Source organism: Haliotis cracherodii, unplaced genomic scaffold (genome assembly GCF_022045235.1).
Source record: "Haliotis cracherodii isolate W230 unplaced genomic scaffold, xgHalCrac1.p SCAF_10, whole genome shotgun sequence".
NCBI classification, from domain to species: Eukaryota; Metazoa; Mollusca; class Gastropoda; order Lepetellida; family Haliotidae; genus Haliotis; species Haliotis cracherodii.
This window is the reverse complement of record NW_027266265.1, coordinates 27445255-27473227: the sequence shown is the minus strand read 5'-3', so window position 1 is coordinate 27473227 and position 27973 is coordinate 27445255. Positions and strand designations below refer to the sequence as shown.

The 27973-nt window shown below is 37.9% G+C and overlaps 1 protein-coding gene across 1 annotated transcript; it reads right to left on the bottom strand.

The window, feature by feature from the left end:
- Positions 1-161: 161 nt before the first annotated feature.
- LOC139454229 (nuclear receptor coactivator 5-like) lies at positions 162-25895 on the bottom strand. The gene is made up of 10 exons (XM_071235816.1): positions 25843-25895; positions 23109-23476; positions 22583-22693; positions 16320-16410; positions 12521-12667; positions 7261-7350; positions 6020-6148; positions 4302-4501; positions 1329-1655; positions 162-887 (listed from the first exon to the last, which is right to left on the bottom strand). The coding sequence occupies exons 2-10, from the start codon at positions 23437-23439 to the stop codon at positions 403-405; spliced, it is 1911 nt and encodes a 636-aa protein (XP_071091917.1). The 5' UTR covers positions 23440-23476; positions 25843-25895; the 3' UTR covers positions 162-402.
- Between the last annotated feature and the right edge of the window lie 2078 nt (positions 25896-27973).

Here is a 27973-nt window from a genome sequence, read left to right as displayed (position 1 = left end):
CCTCCCAATAAACATAACCATACATCTCTTCAGCATATAATGAAATTCAGACAGATTCCCCCAAATTCCTTATTATAGGTTATAGTTAGGATATGCAAAGTGTAACAAGGTGTGATCAAGAGACAAAAAGGGACAATATGAACACTGATAAAGCTTATTATTTTATTGAAGTGTAACAGATACAGCATGTACTCTTTCAGACTATTCATGTCATATCATCACATTCCTGCTAAAATACTGAATGTGAAACGTAACAGATTCATTAAAAGACAAAATAAAGATTGAATGTGACAAAATGACAAGACATTAACCATGATTCAATTGACATAAAACACAATGACATGAGTTGATATACAGTGAAGGCTGCACCTTATGAATATTCTTAGAAGCTGTGGTGTGACGTTAGTATCGTGGACGAGCAACTGGCATTCCTCTAACAGGGGGTGCTGCGGCCATGCCCTGTTGGGTGTAGCTCGGGCGAGGGATGCCAGGGGTGTTCAGGAGACCAGGTCGGCCAGACAGGTCCCTGGCCATATGAGGGCCTGAAGCTGTCTGGGCGCTTTGGGTACTGGAGGCAGCACTGATGTTCCTCAACAGATTGGGGCCACTCTGGATCAGGTTGTCAAGAGCTTTCTGAACACTTGGGTTGTCAAAGTTGATAAGTGCTGTGTTAACACTGCCAGAGCCTGAGGCTGGGGCTACAGGAGGAGGTTGACAATGGCTGGACATGTGGGTTTGGGGAATTCCAACTGACCCTCCTGCAGTCGGCTGTCCACTACCATTGAGAATGCTGAGGATCTTGGTCTGAAGTTCTTGTTGCTGTTGTTGCTGAAGCAGACCATCTTCTGGAAGAAGTTGTGCGCTTGGTGCAGGTTCACGGTACCCAACTAAAACACCAAGGTCTACTCTTTAGTAAATGTTACTTGCTGACCGACACTTTTGTTTTGTGACATTTTTTGCTTATACAGTGATGATAAAAGGTTGGAAGATAATCCCGCTGAACAGCCATGGATTGAGATAATTCAATGATGCACAAATAACACGGCTGAATATTAAAATCCTTTAGTGATCATCATCAGCCCAGCATTCACCAACTATTCACCAGGTGCTGACAAATCAATGTTCTAACAGCAAGGATGATGAAATAATATATTTTATCTCCTGACTGTATATAGAACTGTAAAGAGTAACATGGTGTGCTGATGATTAAAATTTTATTGTGTCTTACAAAATCAGGTACAAAAAGACATTGTTGTTGAACAAAGAGTAATTCTAAAAAGCTGTAAGTACCCCCCTACGTCTATTGGCAAAGGGATACTCCAACTCACCATCTCCTCCTGCCACTGGTCTTCTCTCTGACTCAATCATCTTGTCCCTCCTATCTCTTAAGTACATGATAATCTTATCCAACTCCTCCAAGGTAAGCTGGCGATTGTCAGCCAGAAGGTTAAGCAAATAAGACACCTCTTTGGAAGGGGGTAAGAATGGGGGTGGCCGTGCCCCAGCGGCAGGTGTTGCTACAGGAGCGGCAACAGCAGCAGCAGCAGCAGCAGGGGCCGCTGCACCAGCAGCTTTCTCCTTCAGCGTCTGCACATATTTCTCAAAACTGCGGCCAACAAGGCTCATAGCATCTTCAACGGGCATATTCCTGTGTTCTGTTGTGCATAGAAGGCAAATGAAGGTTAAAAGTTACAGCATAAATGATAACAAACATGCAATTACTTCCAAGATTAAAATAGCAAGTGTATTTATTCAAAGAGCTGTCATTAAAATAATATTCCAAAAGAAACCAGTCATATATTTCATCCTCATGACAAGTACCATGGCAGCCATGACATATCTTCATGCTGTCTGGATTCTCTTGCCCATGATAGGAGTCTGTTAAAACAGTTTGCAGCAGCATCAGCAACCTTTATATGCTGTCAAAATGTGAACATCATTATGTTTCCACGGTTGTTTGGAACTTTAAAAGTTTTTGTTTATCTTTTAGTTCGCGTGAAATCATGTTTTGTTTGAAATCTTGAAAAATCATGTTTTTGTTTGAAATCTTGATTTTCATTAACTTCCACATGCTTAAAATTATTTGCAGCATGTTTTTTTTTAAAAAGGATTAGTCATTAGGCTCTGATTGTCATTTTTGGTCATCTTCATTAAATTGGTATTGTTTGTGTTATGTGTACGCAAGCGAATTGAAGACTTTCACAAACACTTTGGATTAATGTGAATGCTTTGCATTGGAAAATTGGGATATTTTTAATGCCTGACTTGGATGTCAGTATCCAAATGAAAGAGCCGCATTATTGTACCATTTTGGATCATAAATCGCATATGGTCTTTCCGATGAGTTTTATCAAGTTTTAATGCACGACTTGGAAGTCGGGATTCAAAGAGGCAAATAAATATACGTTTTGGTTCTTTAATTGCATATGGTCAATCGTATAATTTGTGTTGACTTCATGTTGTCGTTTATTGTTATACAGCGGGGGAAATAGGTTAACTTGAGGCAAAAAGTATGACCCATGGCTTTGCCACTATCATATGCTTAATTTTGTTTGTTATATTTTGCTTTGAATAGTAGTTAAAGTCTTTTTAAAGAAGTTTTAAGGTGAATTAGTAGTTTCAATTTAACAACAAGAATCCAATTTTTCAAATTCAGAATATCGGTACATTAAATTATGTCCATAAGATCGCATTCTTTTCAGAATTGCTGTTGCACTTCTTAAATTTAATTTAACAAAAATTCATGCGCTTGTGTCAGTTTTGCTTTCATTTGTATGTTAATATTTAATTACTATATTCTGGTAGTATGTAGGTCGAATACAACTGAAAGGTGTGTTGAGATTACATTGATTCACTGAGCATTTGCCCAAACCATATTTGTTTGAATGTTAAATTTTTGTCAATCATGTTCCCATGTTATATTTCTTTAAATTCAAAGCATTTGCTTCAAAAGTTCATGACAGTTCATGTTCCATTCAATTAATGAAAAAGTATGGTGAGCTGTCAGCACAATGAATGAGAAGAAATCTGCTACCGCATATGACAAAAACTACAATGTGACAAACATCCCACCACCATTACACACAAACTCTTTCAACAAAATGTTTTCGCTATTCTTATACTTGATGAAGGACACATGTGAATCAGTATACTCATGGCGGTTATCTTTTTTACTGTAATTATATCTGACCTGCATGTCTTGCCACACAGTGATGACCCCACAAATGAGTCTTGTTTTATAATGCAGAAAGCAAAATAATTGATAGTGTTCATTCTAGTGTGGTAAAGCAAGGCCCTGTGGAGCCATCGGTGGTCAAAAAGTAGGGCTATTTCTAAAAAGGCCAAGGATACAAAGACAAAAAAACTTTCTTGAAATGAACAGTCAGTCTGAGATGGCGCAAGGCCCTTTGATACCGCTAGGCCTGTTTAGCTTGCTAACTCACAGAATAAGGAATGGAAGTCTGCTATTAGACTGGAATTGACAAAAATATGCTTGCTGTAACATTGGTTGTAAATTTCAATATTTTGCTTGAACTAAAAAGTGCTGTAAACAGTCAGGGTGGCCTCTTGCCCACGTGGCAATTCAATTCCCATAACTCTGTGTGGAAATTCAATTTTGCATTATTCCCCCTTTTTTGTTAAAAAAAGTATGAACTTATATGAAGAAAGACACAAATTGTAACATACATTCATTACGTTTGTATTAATGTACTTTTGAAAATTAATCAACAGTAATCTTGACTTAGAAAGGAAAAATGTTTAAAAGAAATCATGGTAAAACTCTTGACACCACTATTAATATGTTGATTGTCACGAGTAGGGAACTTTACCCAAATTTTAAAGACACAACCAAACTGTTTCACATGTTGATTGCCACATCCACTTTACAACCAGGCTCACAACGGCAAGACTTTTTTTTTAATGTATGTGTCACAGAATGGGATGGAGCTCGCTTCATCACAGGTCGCATGCACAATGCTCCTTTCCAATCTGAAGACTACTGTTTGTTACAGGTACATGTTATGTCTTAGATATGAAATTAATTGTTTCTGACACTTTGCACCAAACTGCCGTACTTGATAATCCACCTGCCATATTTGAAATAGACACAACAATGCTGTAATGCTGAGCCCTAGAATGAACACTGAGCCAAGCCACACATTGTACCATTTAATCAACAAATAAGACAAGTATTGAGTACTGGGGGGCTATTCTGCCCTGAACTCCAACAAGTTACACACTATCACAAATAAAAATCCTAATCACTACCTTCCTAACCGGCACCCAGAGGAAACTCTTACCTTGTGGACTTCCATGCAGAATGTTGAGGGTGAGAGAGCGATGTAGCTCGTTCTGACTGTTGATGACAATGGCAAACAAGCCTCCACGATGAGAGATATCCTCGATCTGTTGAGACAGTGTTCTGTCCTCTGGGATCACGACCAGATCTGTGATTAGGTTCAAACTCTTCACTTGGCGTTCAATGGTCTCACCATATGTTCTGCAAGAAGCCACATAAGGTTGTCAATGTAAGGGAGGTAACTCAAACTGTCTTATTGTAAAGATATTATTTGAAATAAAGGGGGTCTCAGGGTCCTTCAGGTTTGCCCCTATAGTATTTAAATATAGGGATCCCCAAATCCTAAACATTTCGTATAAGGGCTATGACCGTTTCACTTTAATGCTTAATTTAGAAGCCTTAGTCAACTAATATCAAATGTACCTACAAAAGATTTCTTATTACTAATTCAAATCATTATCTCTTGTATACATATATCAGGGATTCAGCTTGACCTACAAAACTAGGGGTCTAGAGCACCCCCAAATACTAATTTCAAGGGTCCTTACAAGAAATATGAGAGCAATGTAAAGTAATGAAATGCCGAAGTGTCCTGTACTATAAATAATTACAGGAATGTTACATTTCTTGTCAAGAGTTAGGTACAATGAACATTATTGTGTGTCACACAGGACGCAATCTTTACATTTTTCTGCGTCTGCTGTACACATTTGTGAGTAATAGAGAAACATTTTAGTAAAATCCTGCACAAACAAGTCATAAAACATGACAATACAGAATTTAGTATGTACTGAAATATGTAGCAGTATTTACATCAAAAGAGATATTTTGAAATCTCTATCAAGAGAAGATGTAAACTAGAGAGGTGTTTGCATGATCATGCAAAAACAGAAGCAACCATTTCCTCATCATTTCCTTAATTGAATGCCCCAAAACTTTCCCATCAGAAACATGTATCATGAACCATTTTGACTTGACCACATCAGCAGATGTCACATATTTCCAATGCAGTACAACTTTGAAACAGAGAGTCCCATGCCTCCAGCTACTTTAATGACAATGTTATAAACACTTCTGGTTCAATGGCCTTGACTTCCAATCTAGATATTGTCTCGACACAAGCTTTTGGGGATGTCAACTTTCCACAAGTGACATATCTTCCGGAGGCAAGGGAGTTAACAGACAGTCAAAAGTCCAGTTTCCACCCTTGCCGAACAGGGCTGGATTTTCTGGTCTCGATCATAGCGCCACCAGTGGCTATTACCAGTTATGTCCCTCCTCCTATTGACCAATCAGATTCCACCTCCCATATCACTTGTATTTGCTTCAACAAAAAGGGCTGTGCCCAGTCAAGATGATCAGATCGATACACAAGATCTATATTGTAAGAATACAGGTCTTACTTTGCAAATTAAACAGGCACCTTAATTAGGAACATGAAAGGATTTAGAAAATATCTGTTCACACCGAGTTGGTGGAATCATGCATGCACGCACACACGCACGCACCCACACACGCACGCACGAATACGGTGTTAGCGTTGGGCGTCTCAACGTGCGTGATTCCCCTGCACCCTTTCAAGTTGAGTTGATTGGTTCAACTGTGTCATATGGCCCTGTGTCGCAGGGGTAGCATTATGCAGATACTTGTCTGAGAAAAGAGTTCATGATATTTTCAAGAACAGGGGTCACAGCATGAAGGAGCATACCACAAACCTACCGGAGTTTGTTGGTCATGATAACAACAACACACTCAGCCGGTGCTGGCGGTGGCTTCCTTTGTGGTGGAGGGTCATAGTAGGGGTCTCGGTATGGATCTCTGTAAGGGTCGGCAGCATATGGGTCACGTCTGAAACAAAATCAATGTGAGCAAAAAGATGATTTGAAAGCAAGACAAGTTGATTCAAAACACCAAATGAAGTGTCTTGTTTTTTGTGTGAGAATATTGGGAGGTCCCCAGATATGATAATCCGTTGGTCATGCTTTCAGTCACTGGTCTGCCTGGTCAAGACTAACATTTACAGGATGACGTGATCATATTGATATGGCTGAAATATTGCTGACCCGTGCAGAGATGAACAACATCCATTCACTCCCACTTGATAGCATATTTAGTGTAAGTATGTTTTTGTGTTGTCAAGAGGCTATCGAAGTTGCAATGAACTAGACAGGAATTAACATTAAAGCTAAAAATGTTTACGAGAGTTGGATTCAATGGCACTGAACAGTATTTCCTTCATATCAAAGCGAGCCCAAAGTGACACAAGTATCATAATAAGGCCTAATACGTGATTTGAACCCACAATCATAGAATTAAGATACGCCTAAGGGATGTGACTCAGTACAGTAAATTGCAGCAACACAGAAGACAGGGTCATTCGTACACCCCCATGGCTGGTAGTTTGCTTAAGTGTTGTTGAATGCCATACTCAGTAATTTTCCAGCCATATGATGGCAGCCTGTACATAAGAGTAAGTGTGAGTGAGTTTGGTTTTACACCCCTTTTAGCAATATTCCAGCGATATCACGGTAGGGGACACCAGAAATTGGCTTCACACATTGTACCCATGTCGGGAATCGAAAATGGGTCTTCAGCATGATGAGCAAACGCTTTAACCAGAAGGCTACCCGACTGCCCCATGTATATAAGAGTCTTGATCACACAACCCAGTGATTGATATCATTAGTAACAATGCCGTCGGGTATGATGACACACAATCAACCAGCAAGTCTGACCACACCATCCATTAAGTCGCCTCAGCATAGGTTGATGGGGAGCTGTTCAAACCCTGAATCCCCACTGGTATATGGACAGTAGAGAATACTTACCTTCTGTCATGAGCAACATAAACAACACTGCGTATAAATATGATAATTACACAACAACAAAGACTAACAACAGAAGGGCAAGTAACACGCAAGCGGGACAAGCTGACTAAGCATGAAGGAATCGTGAGTCACCTGTAAGGGTCATCTCTATATCTGTCATAGTAGGGGTCTGGTGGAGGCGGTCGTCTATAGGGGTCATCATAATAAGGGTCTCGAGCCTCTCTGCAAGCAGAACAAGACAACATTGGCAGGTACTTCAACATGGATTCTGCAGATCGGCAACCATTTAGTATGTTTAGCAACTTTATTAGCAGTGATTAGTATAATTGCGTTTGTCTCTATTTCAGAATATGGTGACACATTTTTAAATCTATTTGCTCAAAATGACATTGTGTAAAATTTCTTGACCATATGGTAAATCACAACAAGGATTATAAGGTGAAAACATCAGGTGATATTCAAACCATGCTAAAAGTGAATTCACTTAACTCCTTAATTAATCGCAGTTGGGTAAGGATCAGACGACAATAACACTTCAAATAGTTGTCCTGATTTACGTTTTCAATGTCATATAGTTATCAATGCATGAGTCACTCAGTCATTTTAGCTGGAGTAACAAGCAGTTTAAAAAAACGTGTTCCATAGGTATCTGTAAGGAAGGGAGCTAAGTCCTGAAGTTGGCGTCTGTCGTTCAGCAACATGGTAAGACCGACAATGAATAAGCACGGAAGACATACAATAGCAAGGCTGCAAGGTTGCACATGCAACAAATGAAACGTAAATAAGAAATATTGAAACAGGAAAAATCATCCCTCAGTGTTGTATTACTAAAACAACAATACTACATGAATTTGTATATTTATGATTTTAGCATACTTATCTTGACACAACATATAGCAAATTCCTTCTTCACTCCGATCATATAACACAGAACCTAAAACGTTCCTATCCTACATCTGGGGTACCTGCTGCTCTTGGTTACCAATCAGAATTATCTTTCCTTGATCCCTCACTGCAACATTTTGCAACACTTATCCCACAGTTGGAGGCATTATTGGTAATCAGTGCTGGAAACCATCTGGATTAGACTATGCTCAGCGAGTACTCGCATCAATAATACCATATCATCTGTCCCATCTTTACTCTAACATGTAAAGCTATGCTTCCTGTGTAGCTCTTGACACATGACACCCAGAGGACTGGAACTTTGAGTTGTAGCGAATAGCAACAACATCTGAACAACCCATCAGAATACTTAACGCTACACAAGGGAAATATCTGGTTAACACTCCACTGTAGCTTGTAATGACAATCTGAATGCTTGAAAGAAAAAGCATTGATGAGTGTTGTAGCAGTATAAAACGCATCGTATATTAACAAGAGCTCGGCTATCTGTCAAGAGTTTTGTTGAAACATCCTTCCTTGCCCAAAGAGAAATTGGGGACATCTGTGATACATTGTGCAGAACATTCAACTACTGTGCCAATCAAGAGTTGTCAAACCTGGTACTTTCTACATTGAGGTGAGATGTCTGTTTGCCGAAACATTTCTTGACACCTCAAACTGAACAGTTGATAGTGGACCCTTGATCACGGATGCCAGGACCATGATTCCGTGTGTATTATGTGCTTGAAGAGGACCTAACCCTTCATGTTTGTATGCCTGCATGATTGTTGCCCTGAGGCAAAACACCATGGTGTTCTTAGTAATAATAACAAGCATGAAATACTTTCTTTGGCTTGACGGTCATCAAAACCTTGAGTACTTCAAGATTATGTACTGTACTATAGCTTCACCTATCACTGAAGAAGTATATTGTATCACGTTATGAGATCTAGATTACCCAACTACATAGTTATGGATTATATATTGGTTGCCACTGTTGACAATTGTCAGTTAAGTATTGTAACAATTAGTACTAACTGTATTAAAAATCATGACACAGTCATCAGTCATCTGAGGTTTTATGGCTTCAGATAAATTCATGGGAGCAGGGTGCAACCTGGTTTTGTCTGGTGCAACTAGGTTTTCATGTCAACATGCATGCAGTGCAAGTTAATCAAGTTCCTTAAAGCTCTGCACGCTAATGTTGACAGAGGTGTCTGTTCCTGTGCATCTGATGTCGAACCCATTCAAGCGGCGAATAGCAAAATGACACCCCAAAATAAAACTTGCCATATCTATTTACCAAAAAGGCTTTGGGTAACATTTAAATTACGTATGACATGCATAAATGCTGAGCTTGCTCAATATTAAATCTATATCGTAACATCATCGATTGGATGGAACTTGTATGATCATGGCAACGGCGGTAAACAAACAACTCCACATGCATTGTGATCCCGTAATACTATTATAACCATTCAGTTACATCTGACTTAAGTTTCTATAATTAGAAACATGGATGTATATATCTTTGTAAAAAATCTCATTTTTATCGAGTTTTCAACATGCTCAAATGATTTCGTTTGAGAAACTTTCTGACATTGACCTGTTGTTGACAAACCCATCAACGCAGGCGTGGCCTAACTCACGATTTGTTTAGTTGAACAAAGTCAACAAATGCTGCGAAATATTAATAATATTTTATGATACGCAAAATCTGAACTTATATACATTATAGGTAAACCATTCATTAGAAAATAATGCATATTACCAAAAACATTCAAGATCCTTGCGATTTTATCTATTGTTCTGAAACCGGAAGCACGTATCGGATCTCACACATCGAGGCAAAATATGCAAAAGTTTATGAAACTTAAAATTTTAAAACCTGTAAACAGCTGTAAATAATTATACAATTACAAATCTATAATCTATAATATTTAGGGAACAAATTTAGAAATGCTTCGTGAAATTGTTCTAAAATCATGCTAGAATCTATGAATGTATTATGAAAGGAAAACTGTCCCAAATGTAATCTTGAACAAACACCGAAAAAATGTATATTGCATTTTATTGCTTATATATATCCAATCATATTCAGAACACAGGAATGTTATTTTGAAACACGTTTTGTCAAGCCCATTTTCGTGCACTTGTTGTAGAGGGTGATCTTGCTGATCGACGATATCCATAGACATATTGCGTGGGATACACTTATCATAGTGAAATTTATCAGTGTGTACATCACAGAAATATGAATCATGTCCTTTTTTATTCACCATAACATTGAATGGTGATTCTTAAATATCAACAAAAGTTCTAATAAAAGATACTGAGAAACTTGCATGTGGCATGTTGATTTATCGTCTACCGTTTCTGAGTCACGGGAGCAAACAAGGTCAAATGGATTAAATAATAGTCACATTTTTATTTCATAGTTATGGTGATTACTGATACTATATATTGACTTACGTTTTAAGTGATAGACGAAATATTTCAAAATTTACTGTAATTGTTTTGGTACTAAAAATTATCAGGAGACTACCCCTGTCTGTGACATCACATCCAGTGAGCTTTGCACTGTCAGAATTCACGAACTTTTTTCTTTTTTTCTCTCTTGTCACATTTCGCCAAGGCATATTTATAAAGGCAATGTAAACTTTGTTGATATTGAAATAGCAAAAAGTTATTCATAGGTCGAGGGAAGCGCGCCATGTTTTTATCATTGTATATCGTAAATATTCAACCAAAATGTTTGAAATTGGGATTAGTGAATATTTATAAGTCATTAATTGTTTCCTGCAAATTTTATAACATGACACGTCAGATTAACCCGAATGTTCGTATTTCTGCAACCGACATGATGACCTCGAAAATTAAGTAATTTTTCTGTTTAAAGTTTGGATAATAAATTTACTGAAATGGTTCATAATTTACCATCGCTCTGTTATTTGCTGATAAAAAACAACTAATTTTTACTCTATTAAAATTAATATATCAGAGATATGATTATTGAAATCAATTTGCACAAATGTTACGATATAAAAAGGTTCCTAGCATGAAATGCAAACCACCTTCAATAACACAATTCAGTTAAGTTCAAGAAAATTTACAAATTTTGAGTTCAATTTGGTCTTAACCTTGGTATGATGGAAAACATCGGGATATTTTTATGTAGAACATGGTAGTTTTCTATCAGGAATATATGTGCAAAATATTTCTTCAATTGGCCCTTGTTTAATGAGGCACCAACTGTTTGAAATCACCCACCCTCTTTAGAGAGCCTTATGCTAAAATTAATCCAGCAGGCAGGGGTAAGAAGTGTGAAAATAATTTAGCAGGCTAAAGGTTAAATAACCGATGACCATGATGAATATATTGTCAATGTATTTGTAAAGCAAAGATCTTTCACAGGAATACATAGTCAACTGTCTTTACATTGTACTGAAATAAATAAGGAAAAAAAACATCACTGAATTTAAAAAACAAACAACTTAAAACATGTTGATCTCAAGTACAAAATATAAAGGCTGAAAAAATGGACAGCTGTTACTCTGTTTAAGCAAACACTATATCTCACAACCAGTTTTCCTAAGACCCTGGTTTGATTCCCCACACAGGTACAATGTGTGAAGAAGCCCATTTCTGGTGTCCTTCCACTGCAATATTGCTGAAATATTGCTAAAAAGGGCGAAAACCATATTCACTCACTAATTACTTGGAGAAAAATAAAGTAAGAACGAGTGAGGCCAGTGTCTTTTTTTGCAGGGATTAATCTGGACCGGCTCAGAGACTGATATTTGGCACCAAGTCTGCAGAAAATGTCAGTCGCCATGTCAGTACAAATTCCCAAATTGGAAATACTTTTTTCTCAATTCATGTTATTACAGTTATACTTAATGTTATAGTCTTGTCAAAGGGACTATATTTCGCTAATAGCAAGAACAATATGGAGGTAGAAGCATTATTGTAATGAATGAAAAGTTAAACATGTAGAATTCTGAATTTTAAAAATCACAAACTTTAAAGATACGACAATTTATCTTCAGTCCACATGTAGATGTTGCAATCAACACCATACAACTTCTTAGTAATGCCTATCAAACAACTTATGCCAATTTTGTACAAAATAAGGATTTTTTCTCTCCCAAAAAGTGCCTGTCAAGGACACTTTGCTTGGAATCCCAGATAAATCACTATTCTTTACAAAAGCAAATAACGCTGAAGTATTTGTGTTTGTTAGGTGTGATCTAGTTCACTGAACTTAACTCTGAAAAACAGCAAAATAACACAAACCAATTAATTACAATGTGCCATCGGTTGGGACACAGCAACTCAGTGTTCAAATTTGGATGACATACATAATCTATGCCTTACTGAATCCTATTTACATTTTTCTATTTGTTCTAAAGGACTGACCATACATGTTACCAAGCCACATCACCGGAAATTCTATGGTAGGTAAACTGCAGCATTTGCTGATCACACATGAATTGTGGATCCATACCTTGGTGGTGGAGGTGGCCTTGCTGGGTCTCTGGGTTCTCTGTACGGGTCTCTATATCGGTCATCATAGGGGTCTCTAACTGGTGATCGATCTCTAGCAACAGGGGGACCTCTCACCAGTGGCTCACGTTCACGTTCTCTCGGATAACTGTAAACATAATTGCAGCTGTTTTATTTCATCGCTTGTAAGGAGATATGACAATTAACATCAGACAGACTGAAAGGGAAACCAACAACACACAGTAAAAATATGTTCCAATTGTTTCAGATATGATGAAGACTTTTCTGCTACCTTCCATTCCATTCATGTATTTGCAACTTACAAGTTACACATGCAATTATCTTACACGATTTGAAATAATACAATGTTTGATCTATGACTGGTTTGGTACCCTTGAGGTTTGTTGCTGTGGTATTGGTATTTTGGGACCCCATAAATCTTAACTTTTAAACATAAGGGACCCCTTTACTTTCATGCTTAATTTTTACCACTGTTAAGTGTATGGCTACAGAGATCAATGTAGAAATAAGAAAGCAACCTCACCACTTCCCCCCTCCCCAAGTCCCTAAAACTTATCTTGCAACAAAACCCTTTCTAAAGTTTTCCAAAAGAAACACCTAAATATACATAAACTATCTTGAATTACCAGTAAATCAAGAAAACCTAAATGCATTTCCAGTCTAACGACATCATTTGTCTGATTGAGCTATCAAAACAATTCCATGGGGATCTGGAATTGTGTATTTCTCTGTCGGGTACAGACCAATATGAACAAGTCCAAGTCAAACTCATTGCCATGGAAATGGAAAAAACAAATTCTAAACACCCCAAAGTAGCAAAAGGCACCATTTGACAACCTCGTCTTTGTGTGTGCAAAGTGTCATAAAAGAATACCTATTAGCTTTAGAGATATCGTCCTGACAAACACGCCACTATGAACAGAGCCAAATTTGTCACCATGGAAACTGGTTTTGTTTTTGTTTTTTAATTTTCTCAATAGCAAAAGGCACCATTTCAAATTGGATGAAAAATGTTGAATAGTTTTCTAGAAACGAAACCTACCTCTGTTTCATTTACTTATAACCTTTATTCAATGGAATCGGAACTAAAAATTTTGAAAGTTTCCTAAATAGCAATAGGCACCACTTCAGCCTTTGATTAATACATGTACCAGGTTTGGTTGAAAAGTCTTTCACGGTTTTCAAGTTGTGCTCTGGAAACGAAATCCACCACCCCCTTTTGAGTCTCAGTCCAAACTGTTTCCATGGAAATTGAGAAAAATAAAAATGCCAAAAATTGGTCAATAGCAGAAGGCACCACCATTATATGCTGGGGGGAATAAAAATAAATTAAGTCTGTCGTGAATTCTTCAGTGTCTATGGCACACAACTCTATCACTGTGTTAAATCTCACGTACACATCTTTGGTACATATTTTTGTGTGCTTTAATACTTTTATTTACAAGTATATGTCAATTTGTACCGATTCAAGGCTTTTCAAGCTAATTGGTGTTATTCAAGGCTTTTCAAGGTTGACGCTAAAAACTCAAGGCTTTTCAAGAAGGACCTTAAAATTCAAGGCTTTTTTAACCCTGTAAACAAAACATGCACTATATAAGCAATGCAGATGATGCAGTAGAATCTTAAAACCAGAAAGTTGTCTGCCAAGAGCTACCTTAAAGTTAAGTAAGTCAGGCTTAAAAAAATAAAAGAATTGGTTCTCAGTCAATGACACTTGAAAATATAGTGCAGGTGGGCAGTGTTTTTTGTGTGTTTTTGTTGTTGTTCTTCTTACTAGTATGTAACCAAATAAACAGTAGTGTACCATCAACCTGGAAAAGGGCCTCCCTACATAAATGTTTTCCTTGATGAAGTAAATACTGAAATACAATATTTAACTACCGTTGGACTACCAGTGTGTGCATAATCGATAATCATCACTATTGTAATAAAACAGACTTTACCCTGCTACGTGCATCAACTCACTTGACCACCTTGATTAATAACATGAGACGAATTGCAAAATATCGGTCAAGCCTAGTTGACGGAACACATGCTTTTCAAATCCTGTAGTCGAACGAAATCAGCAGGTTGAAATCTATGTTGTTTACGAACAGGATGTCTAGTTCATTACGCAATTTTGATTGGATTATGCAGACTCATTAGTCCAGCTAAAATGTGACTCCAGAATTCCAGCCCAGTTCTGTAAGGGTGGAAACTGGATTTTAATAGTCTGTTAACGCCCTTGCCTCGGGAAGATGGGTGATGAAAGGCTGTTCAATTTTACAAGTCATGACATGGTCTTTCTCTCACAGGCCTTGATTTAACTGTATTGTTTCACCTTAGGTATCCCAATGTTTTCTTATTGTTCTTATTGTTCTGGTATTTCTTGTATTTAGATGGTTCCAGAAGTTGGATAAAACACCCCTCCTCAGTTGATCAAATGTAAAACTGCGAGCAAGGGAAAAGCCCCATCTGAAGGTTTTACATTTTCAACCAAAACTGAGGAGTGTTTTATCCTTAGCTGAGAAACATGTCCAATGCAATACATCTTTAAAACAGAAAGTCACATGTCCCAAGCTACCTCAATAAGAAAGTGATATGCATTTTGTGTCTAAATGAACATGAACCTGAATTTGCTTGCTCTTACAAACACGTCATACCAACACTGAAGTAACTGTTCCAATGTCCCTGACCTTCACAGAAGGATCAATCTAAGGCCCACATTGAGGATGATATGTACCAAACATAATAACCAATAATGCTGTGTCTATCTGTCCTTATTATGAGGGCAAACTGTATATAGAGACCAAATAATTATTTGGGAAATCAAAGCTTACAGAAAGCTCGTCACAACATAGTTGTCTTAAATTCCTGTCTTGTGATATGTACATCTTGCATCAATGAAACATATTTTACACTGAAATAACTGAAATAATTTAATTTGCTGTTGCAACACTTGGCAACCAACTTCTGCAATACTGGTTGGTGAGGGCGGCTCACGTTCAGACTCAGTGTTCACAGATCATGCCAGTCTCATTAAAATAAGATCCTAGTTTCTGCTTTCGCTAATAAAAGTGAGTGAGTCAGTCAGTCAGTCAGTTGGGTTAAACACCGCTTTTAACGTTATTCCAGTTATATCACAGCATGTCAGCCTAATGTGGGAGGAAAGCCCGAAGTGATGCAGGTCTCAGACGTTTACCACTTCAGTGAAACCCACGAACACGGGTATGGTGCTGAGAAACCTAGAAACCTAATCGGGGTCAAGGGGGATTTGGACCCATAATCATCAGTTTCTGGACGCTAAACAAAGATCTGAGGACATCCCATTATAGGTAAAGTAAGAACGACTTTTCGCGAAATATGACCAACCAATGAAATGACTACCTAAAAAATTATTTTGACAAAGTTCTCAATTCCAAGTTTGAAAATTGAACAAAAAATGCATTCTTGGTTATCTGATAGATAGCCGAGACTGTATGGCAGTACTTCTCACAGTCTTCTGTTTTAAATGTTTATCCCCCTGAAGAGAGGAATACTGTCGTCTGGAATACTGTGCTAACCTTTTCGAGGTGGCATGATTAGAAAACATATTCCGACTGCCTATTTTTCCCTATCTGGTAAACAATGCTCTTATTGGCTAAATGAAAGGGCTTTCTGTGACCTGTAATGGGATGTCCTGAGATCTTTGATAATCAAATTGCATGCACGTTATTATGACACGTTTCAGCAGTTTGTTCCCTGTATACGTAGTACCACATTGTTAATAGACCCCTGCAGTACATGACCCTAACACTCACCTTGCTGGATGATCTGCAAATGGGGGTGGAGAACGCCTGCGCTCCCTAACCATGACACGTTCTCTCCGGCCCTCTGCTGCCATCTTCACGTCTGAAACATTGCAATTAGTCATTAATTTCTCTCAAACAAAATGATAAGGGAAAATAACTGCAAGGTTTCAGTTATCAAAGCCGGTCAACTTTCACTCGCAACCTGATAAGTTTAACAGTGACACATTTTTCTTTCTATGTGTAAAAAGGAACCATACAATTATGTTTTCCCCTTATCATACTAAAAACATGTATATTATGCAATATTCAAACTACTTGGATGTAATGGTAAGGATTAAACAAAGACGTGAACGTACAAGAAGGTATTGAGAAATTCCAGCACTTTTTATTTTCTTCGAAAGTATTTAGCGGTAGGTATAGTATTCAAGCAAGAGCGATACCAAAGAATAAACATGTAGCTTGACAAAGCATAAAACGTGTCTAATGTAGAACAGTCTTTCATATATTTGGCAAAATTCTCATTAAAAATAAGGATGACTCTGATTACAAAGAGCTTGTCGTCTATGTGGAAACAAAAACAGTTGAATTTCCTATGGCACTGTTTTTTTTCAAGATTTCTGATTTCTGCGTAGTCTGCTAATCACCTGTGTGTACTATGATGATGTGAATTTGTTGTGACCATTTCTCATCTCAGACATTTAACATTCACAATTCATTCCAATATTATTGATAATATCGGCTGTGTAATGCGCACTGAGAATTACCATGTTGTGGGCAAATGAGAATCAATAAAATACTGGTATAAACACTGTCCTCAAATCTGCGAAGTGGGAAATCTGTGGACACATATCAGTACCTTTTTTTATCTAGTTATGCAATAAAATCTGTATGTAACAAGTAATATTAAGGCCATAATTTCTCAACAAATATAGGCTAGTTATTTCCGTTGTAGTTTTCCATATCAATTGTTTTAATGATTCCATATTTTACAAATGAGATGAATGAAATTAATTTTTCTATATTCATCTTCCCGAGGCAAGGAAGTTTACCCTTAAAAGTCCAGTTTCGACCCTTGCCCAACTAGGCTGGAATTTCTGGGCTCAATCGTAGTGTCACCAGTGCCTATTATGAATAATATCAATTCTATGTAATTATTGACCAATCAGAATCTGCATATCATATTACTTGCATTTGCTTAAAAACAAATTAATGACACCCAGTCAAGACGATCCGAGTCACAATAATGATCTATAGTGTAATAAAACTGGTCTTACCTAATGAAGTGCATCAAATTATGTGAGGACCTTGATTAAATTTTTTTTTAAAAGATGTGATTCGGAAATAATGCAATCGACCGAAATCCGAATGGCAGTTTATGTATCAGATGTCTATTTCGTTACAGGCCTCTTTAGTCCAGACAAAATTTAGCTCCATAATTCCAGCACTGGACTGTTAAAATCAGTTAACTGTCTTGACTCGGGAAGATGTTCCATATAATGCTTTATTTTTTTGTGTACTTTATCATAATTTGTAGTACATTACTGCATCTCTAAACAAGCTTTTTGGAACAAATAACCTTGATATTTGACTATTTTGAATATTAATCTATAGCATGCGTAGACCTAATTAAAAGAGCAACCTCATAACAATCATCATTAAAACGTGTTATAAATAGTGCCTTGGCACTGTTGCTCACAAGGCACATTGAAAGTGAGCCAAATGTTATATATACGCTTCAGTTTGAGCTACTGGCCCAAAGCCCTTGTAATGACATTCTGTTTTTTCTTAATACTCAACTAATCATAACATAAAATCCACTGAAAAAGATGCAGAGAGCCATTACTGGGCAGGGAGGTATTTCGCACATATTCCGAATGCATTACATCCCCTCCGTCCCTCCCCTCATTCTGACTCAACCTGTAATGATCACTAATGGGATGTCCTCAGATGTTTTCGTAGCAGTAGTGAGCTCTGATATCTGATCATACCATGTTATTGTGAGACTAATGAAACTATCGAGGTACTAGTTGTTTTTCCCCCAAAAATCTAGTTATCCAGCTGCTGACTACTTGGTTGTAGCCAAGACAGACAACATGCCATGCCAAAGGATCACGTCGACCTGTGGTCCTGGTGAGCTAAAAAAAGCCCCAAAGAATCAATGAGTTATGGATCTTTTTGACATAATTATGTTTATTTCTGGAAAAATAGGTATCTGATATTCTAAATCTAGCATATCTAGATATTTGTTAACATTTGTATGCTCATACTGTATAACTCCTTAATGCATTTACTGCTTGTTCTTGACAGAAAGGAGGGCTGTGTGAGGTCTTGCTGAACAAGAAGTTGTTCCAACTGGTTTTGAGGCTAATCCCATCACGCAGCTCCCATGTGACAACGGAAGTGATGACGTCAAGTATCATCACATTACTGCTAGATCGTAACATCTGAAGACATCGTGGGGAGGCAGTTCTGCGACAGGTGGCCCACTTTAGAAGAAGTAATGCAGGATAAGTATACAAATATAAAAAAATATTTCTTGACTTTACTAGATTTTTTCACTTATCCTGCATTACTCTTTAATGCATTTTTATCGGACACAGGGCATACATTCAGATGCAGTCCTCTTTGACAAACTCTCCAGTAGTTCACTGCAGTCGTTGAGCACATCACTTGCATAGATCTGTAACTGCTTTAGTCAATCCTGTCCATGGATGGTACAAGAGTATGTGGACATCCTGGTAAAAAGCATCAAGAGAAATTAGTGTGTGCTAAAGTCTTGAAACTGATGTACCAACTGATCCTTTCCTTTACAAAAGGTTCCGTAGGAATGCCACCTGTCATCATAAAGGCCTCGGGTCGATGTTAAATGTGCCATAGCAATGGTCTTAACTGCCCATGCTGAATAGCTTCTTGTGCCTAGAAGAGTCAGGTGCTAGTCGAAACCTGCATGGCGTTGGATGTGGCGACCTGCTGTGCAGTTGGATGAGGTAGTGAAAGGCTTCCTGCAAGACTTCTGAGATCTACAAACCACCCTCTCGCAGGTCACCAAGGCACAATCACAATGAGAGTAAGGCTCCTGATTGCCCTGATCTTGTACATCACCCTGGTAAGGATCTTCTGTATCACCCTGGGAAGAAGTACTGGTAGCAGAAAAGCGTACGCTCTTAGCCCTTCCTGTGGGTCTGGAATCGGAGAGACAACAGGTGCAATCAGTGGTGACAAGGGCAATGATGGGCTACACTGTCTGGCCAGGATTGCTGCCATACGCGATCTACAAGATGCAAAGAATAGAGTGAGAGTGAGTCATCCCCTGATGGCGATGGCACCAGACCACCGTGAGATGGAGAGTTGAGTGTACCAGAGGTGCTCCTGCCAAGTTGTTGATGGCCACGTGTCCCCTCAGGTTGTATGGTCCTCTATTTGTGCTACTCATCCTGTTGAGGAGTCTATGCACACGTGGTATGTTGGGAGATAACTCTGTTAAGGAGACACTTCCTAAAACGTTCGACTCTACCATCCACCAGCTGAAAAGACTCCGGAGGTGAGGTGGTTGAGCAACAGATAGGCCAAGGGTCTTGACCTCTTATGTTAGGCTCCAGGAACTGTTAGATTGGACGCAAATGTAGTTGACCTCAGCTTGTCACATTCTGGGCTGATGTGAGCAATCCCAGGAGCACTTGCCACTGACAAAGTGTCAGTGGCAGTTGAATAGCGGGTAGCAGAGATTCGCCTGTCTAGAAGACTGTAAAGTTGAAAAATCGTGCTTTGACGATACATGGAAAAGTGTCAGCGAACCAATGCCAAATCCCATGTGGACGACATAAACCTGCCCCTCAACCGAAAGCAGAGGCTTCGACAAAACAGTTTACCTAATTCCGGTTTGAGAGGTGTACAGTCAGAGAATTCTTGACATGTGACATGTAAATAACCCTGTGCAGTAATCTGGAATCCCGCATTTTGTTGGAGACAAGGTTCAAGCTCCACACACGGACAATCCCCTGTGAACTGTGTGGTTGACAGACAAGAGGTGTTTCCAAGTTCTGTGTAGAATGGGTGACGTGGCCGGTGTAAGGGCAAGTTGATCACCACGATAAGTGTGACATCTGGTCTTCACTTGTGAACAAGGATCCTGTGGTGGGTACCTGGTGGCAAAAGCAATTCAGTCAAATGTCAAATTGGTCGTGAATTTGATATGATCTTCAACTTTTGGTGCAGATCATGTCTACCAGAAGCCACAGAAAAGTAATTCTTTGAGTAGACGTAGACAGGGAGAATTGGAAGGAACTTTCACAGAACCCTCACCATAAGGCCAAGCGCTGCCAAGGACTTGAGGAAAATGTTGGACCTCTGTTGTATAAAAGCCAATTGTGTGTCCAGCAACCACTATGATCCCGTGCAGGGTTGTAAGGATCTGGGGGATCCAATCTGGTAGACTCATAAGCCTGATGACAGCACGAAACCAAAAGGAGATCGTGTTTCGGCGCACTTTTGTCTGCGAGGTCATCCCATCCCAGGTGTGTGGTATGTCCACCACCTCCAAAGCATGGATGGGGAAATTGTCCTTCTTCAACCCAGGAATCTTCAACGCTGATGATAGAGATAATTTCGCATATTTTCCGTCCTATTCTGACACCAGATCCTTCAGCATCTGGTCCGTTGGAATGGGGGCAGCCTTAGTGTCTCGTTTATTCACACCCCGGCCAGGGTCTGCTGGATCATGAACATTTTGTTTTCGTTTTTTGTGTGTAAGTACCGACTAATGCTGATTTCATAGTGCTAGCCAACTGAGATACCATGCAGCAGTTTAACATGAATACCCCACTCAGACTCAGTATACCGACTCTGAGCCGACCAGTCCTTGTTTCAACCCCTTAATGCAGAGCGCCAGGCTAGGTAACAACAAGTACCATCTTTTGGTATGATTCGTCAGGGGATTGAACCCAGGACCTTTCGCTCTTGGGCGGATGCCCTACCACTAGATCACGGAGACGGTCTGCATTAAAAAGAATACAAACGCATGACACGAAAAAAGGATCCACAAAGTGAATTCAAATGGCAAATTGGAACAATACGCCTGATACTTACCATGACAAATATGACACAGTATACTGACTCCGAGCCGACCAGTCCTTGTTGTAGCTCCTTAATGCAGAGCGCCAGACAGGGTAACAAGTACCATCTTTTAACATGATGCGGTCGGGGATTGAACCCCTGGCTTTCCGCTCTCCGGGCAGACGCTCTACCACTAGACCACGGAGGGGGTCTCTGAGTGACAGCAGTAATGTGATGATACGTGACATAATTACTTCCGTGGTCATGTGGGAGCTGTGTTATGGGATTAGCCACACAACCAGTTGGAACAACTTCTTCAGCAAGACCTCACACAGCTCTTTTTTCTGTCAAGAACAAGAAGTAAATGCAATAAGCATGTTGCAGTAAAACATATGTAACATAAGAGAGAAAGAATTCAAAGAACGGCAATCTTGTGGCTTACCTCAAAAATCTTCTTGCAAAAAACAAAATTTCCTCATATTCTTAAGCGCAATATGTGTAAATCCTGTTTGGTCGTTTACTGATAAATCAGAAAAGCAACATTCCATGCAAGTCCACACTCTCGCCGTGATATACAAACGCACTAATGCATGCCCACACACATACACACATTCTCACATACAACAGCATACACCGACGCACAGGTGTAAGTATTTTTTTTTTTACAAAGGCAATTATCAGTGATTGTTTAAAAACAAAGTGTAAGGAATAAACCAACAACAAATTTTTTTGGTACTTTTTTTTATTGTAAAGATAATACATCGAGACATGGTCAATGACTGCTCTTTCATGACGGAGGCTATTGTGGTCACTGTTATTAATGTTTTCAAGAACATATTATTTTACGTTATTATTGCAATACATTGGACATTCCATGTCACCTTTTAAACAACACATATATCTGAAATAAATATATGCATTACCATGATGACGCACAGAAACATAATAATGTAGATAATGATCAACCAATGCTGTCCACAAAAGTTAAATCAGAGAATGGTTCACATTATTGTTTAAGCATTAAAACCTCTGCAAAATATTCTTCATGCATGCTAATCCTCTATTTTGTGGTATTAATAGATTTCTACAAAAGCTTTAGCAAATTTAGAGAATTTCTTTTGAAAATAAAATGCCAATATTCCTAATTTTATAGTTATTGCAAATGAAGGCGATGAGATGCATAGCAACATCAGAGACAGACATAGAGAAACATCACCTACCGACTAAGGACCCTTTAATTAATGATCTCTGCTCTTTTTCAACAGCATTTCTGGCATCGGCTTCGTTTACAAATTGGACAAATCCATAACCCCTTGGATGCACAGATGCATCTGAAAATGGACATTGGTGATTGAAGATCTGTTATAAAAACTCCATGTGGTGTGACTTGAGCTCACATGCATCATTCATAACTTCCACAAGTAAATACAAAGTTCATACATCACATAATATCAACTTTGTATCTACATAATAACTTAAATAAGTCAACAATACTCAACATCATATCCAGCAAATCTTAAATAAGTCCGCCATGATATTGCTGGAATATTGCTAAAAGCGGCATAAAACCAAACTCACTCACTCACTCACATATGTCAATTTATTTGTCTATCAAAAATGTTAAACTTCAATCCTACTTTCCAGCATGAATTTGAAAAAGAAACACGACTGAACATGTCAAAAGAGAAACATTGATCAATAGATAAATGTAGTATTACATTGATGTTACTTTCCAAATCATCTCACCAAGAATATTCCCATATGGAAGAAAATGTTTCTCTAATTCTTCTCTAGTTATTCTGTCAGATGGCAGATGTCCAACAAAGATCCTTGCATTCAAATACTTGGGGTCATCACTAGATATAGGTCTCTCTGGCACTGGACTAACTGAATTTTTACGTTGGCGACTGGACTCTCTACTCTTGGATCTTTGACCTCGAGAAGTATGTCCTCTGTGATGTCGAGGGCTTTTGCTGCGGGACCTGTTGCGCTTATTCCGGCTCCGGGATTTGCTGTTTGATGAGTTGGAGGAGGAGCTACTGCTGCTCCTCCGGCGTCGGTAAGGGCTTCTTGGCATCGAGGATAATGCTGCAACTGCTATGGACAAATGTCGGCTAAACACAAAGCATACAATCATTATTACTGGTCCACATTATTGAAGACTGTTGACATGCTACATTTCTGTTCATAAAACTACTGAACATCACTTAGATCAATTGCACAAAGAAATTTCATCACAGTAGTTTCCGATGACTGTCGTATATGCTGCTGTGACACATACAGGTTTTATATGCCTCTTAATACTATATTACATTAAATGAACCATTTCAGCATATGATCATTTCGAATTTCAATTTGAACTTGATGGTGGATCAATGCCTTACAGCAAAACATGGCAAAGACATCTGAGTGTTCTACGACAACTATTTGTAACACGCACATGTTAGCACACAAACACAAGGTGTAATGATACGGCAGGATTGCTAGACAATATGTATTATGATACTATGGCCGTATGTGTGCAATATATTTAGAGATCAAAGAAGGGATATGACAGGGCAGAATTACATAGACTAGAGGCAATGTAAATGTTATGCTATTGATAGCCAACTGTAATATTCTAGAGATTCCGAGTAAGCTGTTTGTTGAACAATTCTTGTTACCATGGTTACTATTCATGTGTTTTTACACCAATATAACTTGTAATGTACAGAGGTCGTGAATAGATGTATTGTACAGTGGGCATTGTTTTGCAATACAATACCGTATAGCTGTATCATAACACAACTAACAAAAACATACACATTAAAACTAATGAATGAATAGAGACAATTATTACCTATAACATTGTGTTAATGTACACAAAGGTCATCTGACCTGTGCACTAAAATTTGACCCATTCCCGACTTCTCATGCTCATACATAAATGCTTGAAATTAACAAAGTTCAAAGTCCATGTATGCTGTGCATAGACATGTAAAAATATAAAATTTGTAAAAAAAACAAAAAACAGTCTGGAGATATCCATCATGCTTATATAAGAATGACGGGTTAACAGCTAACATGAGAGAAGATCAACTGTGGACGAAAGCAAATAACAGGATTAAGAATGCTAGAAAAATTCATGTAATGATAAATATCAAAATCACTTTTGTATATCAAATGTACCATGGACCATATTAAATTACAATTGAACTTTTGTACTGAAATAGATACGTCTTCTTGTATAAAATGTTTTGAAAGATGCTCTTGGAATGTTGTTATTAACTGTACATGATATATAATGATTACACATTATTTCAAGCCCATATGAATATTTAAAAAATTTCTGTGTGAAGCCAGAAGACAAAAAATTATTACATCAATTCATTAAAATGACATCCTTCAGTGCATGCATTGCATACTAAGCGGGATCACTGTCCAATTGGTCAGTCGTTGTTATCAGCAGTTTGAAAATTATCACCCACACCAAGTAGAAGTAGTTTGTGATTAGAATTAAAAAAAACCTTAGTGCTGAGGTCCTGAAGTACTTACTATAAATGGTAAGTGCAAATGTTTCAATGTAGCATTCTATATTCAGGCATGCAAATTGGAAGTAGCCTTCATCAAAGTTTGTTTGACTGATTGTGCTAACTTTGAAAGTATCTCAAGGTCTATCAGAATGTTTCAGGTAACTCTACATTGTTAGTGTATGGATGCGAACGTCCTTTATTTGTGTTCACTATTTCTGAATAGATCTGTAAATGCCAATTTCTACATAAATAAAAGAGTTGACATCAATATACCACTGTAAGGATCTCCTTGTTCATTGCTAATAACAACCACCAACTTCAACATGGTGTCAGAATGGTGAGACAACTACAAGACAATTACAAGTCTGCAAGTTTCCTTACATAAACCATTTGTCCAAAATGAGTTTACGTCAACTCTTCGAACTTGATGTGGTCTAGCTCCCTTCTGCAGATTGACACCATAAATTTGCATAATCATCATACTCCATATTCGAAGGCTTCACGCCCAAATTCACTTTAGCAGGTACACCTTTAATCAAAGGTTAAAGGTTAAATTGTAGGTATATGTAATAAACAAACCTCAAATAAAGTTTTCTCCCTCAAAATTTATCTGAACAATCTCTCAACACACGAAATTAGGAGACGTTGCTGTAAGATCTGATGTGTTCCCCATGCTGCAGGCGACTGCTGTTTTGAAAACACTTTTCTTGTAGATATTATCGCTGTGTAAATGCAAATTCCAGGAATAAGGAAACAAATTTCAAACCGCGGTAAAATTATCAAATTGAAAATAAATTCTTCCAAAAAAGCACCGCCATGTTGAAAAGTGCACGCCGATCTGCTGGCAAATCAATCGTAGAACAGAGGCGATAGCAAAGGCCACGGGAGGAATCTTGCACATATTGCTATAGCTTACCCATAACCTTAATTGCTAAGGGGGACAAAATATTTAATTCCACAATTCTCACCATAAAATGACAAATTGGTTGGCTTTCCTTCTTCGCCCGAACGACTCCTCGCGTTTCACAGTCCTGTTTGCAACATAGCATCTGATTGGTTAAAAATCACAAATCAGCCAATCACAGATAAAGTAACGTAACGTAAACAGATCATCATGGCAGAAGGCCATGTATCGTGTTCAAAAAGAGTACATATTCCACAATGTACACGATATCGTGTAAATAACAGACAATTTATCACAATATGCACGATATCGTGTAAATAACAGACAATTTATCACAATATGCACGATATCGTGTTAATAACAGATAATTTATCGCAATATGCACGACATCGTGTAAATAACAGAACTTTAACCATAATATGCACGATATATCGTGTAAATAATGAAACATTATATATATATGTTTGCGGTTTATTGGCCTAGTATCTACACAGATCAACACATCGATCTCGGCATTTGCGCAACAGTTAGAACCCACAACACTGGTTTTTAACGATACTCGTCGATAAAATCGAATATGATAAATATTAAAAGCAATCATCTACTAGTAGATATATCTATATCTGTATCTATATCTATATCTATATACATACAAATAAATATTTAATCATTTACACATCTTATTTACTGGGTATATTTTACATTATATTAAATGATAATTTATATGCCTCGTTAAAATGTAGACATTAATTGCGCAAAAAGTCGTTTTCGCTTTGTCACGGCGATAGATGTGTGACAACCCTGTCATATATTCCCCAGTACGCAATTTGTAGCGATCCCATAATGACAATAATCTACAACACTGTGTACGTATGCTAAGAAATAAATACCTAAATAACATATCAGAGTTGCCCTATTCAATTCTAATAAGAACGGTTTATGTATTCATATATCTGATAACTGCGCATGCAAATTATGATCAGTCGTTATTTTTTTGTTACATCTTTGGTGTTAACATGGTTAATTTTATTTTTGGGGGTTTAAAACAGAAGTAATGTTGCTTCCGTTGAATCTATAAATGGCAGGGGTTAATTACAGACGCATTTGCATTATTTTACGTCCGTTTCAGTCACTATTTGTCACATACTTTTTGTCAAATGAAGATGTTTGTGATTGGGGGATCCTAAATATGACACAAGACAGATATATTAACTAAGGAATTATTTGTTCTGGATATGTAAGAAGTGATTCGTTGAAATGGTTCAATGAGTATTTTGTATTTGCGTTAATCCAAACACGTATACACAATCAACAATCTTTTAAAATATCTGTTTTTGACAAGCTGAAGAAACTCCCCAAGTACTTCAGTAAATCATCACACGTCTTCAAACAGCATGCAACATATAATTCAACAAGTGCTTCCTGCGCATATGCTAGAAGTAAGCGTATTTGTCACTGTAAGCAAGCGTGTCTGTATATCTCTAAAAAAACACTTTTTGTTGGTTGGTAGACACAGGTGTTTGGTTGATTGTCAACTGATTATGACGATATTTCGACAGAATTCTCACAGCTGAATTATTTCTAAAAAAAATCAGCGTTAGTTTCGAGGATTAACAAATGACTTTTACAGAGTCAATTGTTTTATACTGATAATAGTAACATTTCGTGCTAATAAAATCCATATACGAAAAGTAATGGAACATTTTTTAGGGCTACTTGAGTGTGCAGGGTGACTGATTGGTAGTCAGCTTGATACTTGTTATGGTGTATTGTTTGTTGTTGAATTCTGCTATTTCAACCTGCCATACTTAGCGGATGCAACCAACCATTCACTTTCAGTTTCAACGACAAACTGTAATAACCAGACTGCCTGTTAGCTGACATCACAATTTTGCAATCTTTCATCATTTATATTGTTAAATCCTGAAGATCATAAGTGTATTCGAATTATGTTTGGAAAATATTTCCGGTATTCGTCTTTTAATTCGCCAAAATATTGATGATGATAAATGTGAATACATCGAGAGATTGAATAATGGGTTTGTGTAAAATAACGACACTTTGTCATCATTGGTGAATATACAATGTAGCGTAGCGCAACTGAGACCGGGAACCAGGTTTGTTGTGTATGAAATAAATGGACCAATCAGCGTTCGCGTCTCACGGCGGAGAAGGGAGTTTTCCAGTCGTGTATG

What these genes read in the sequence shown, in the direction of transcription:
- LOC139454229 (XM_071235816.1), bottom strand. Translation starts at nt 23,439, where the DNA reads ATGCCAAGAAGCCCTTACCGACGCCGGAGGAGCAGCAGTAGCTCCTCC. An exon ending in TCCATATGGGAATATTCTTG is followed by an intron (nt 22,694 to 23,108) that starts GTGAGATGATTT and finishes GTCCATTTTCAG; the next exon opens with ATGCATCTGTGCATCCAAGG. An exon ending in TATAGAGATGACCCTTACAG is followed by an intron (nt 6,149 to 7,260) that starts GTGACTCACGAT and finishes ATTTTGTTTCAG; the next exon opens with ACGTGACCCATATGCTGCCG.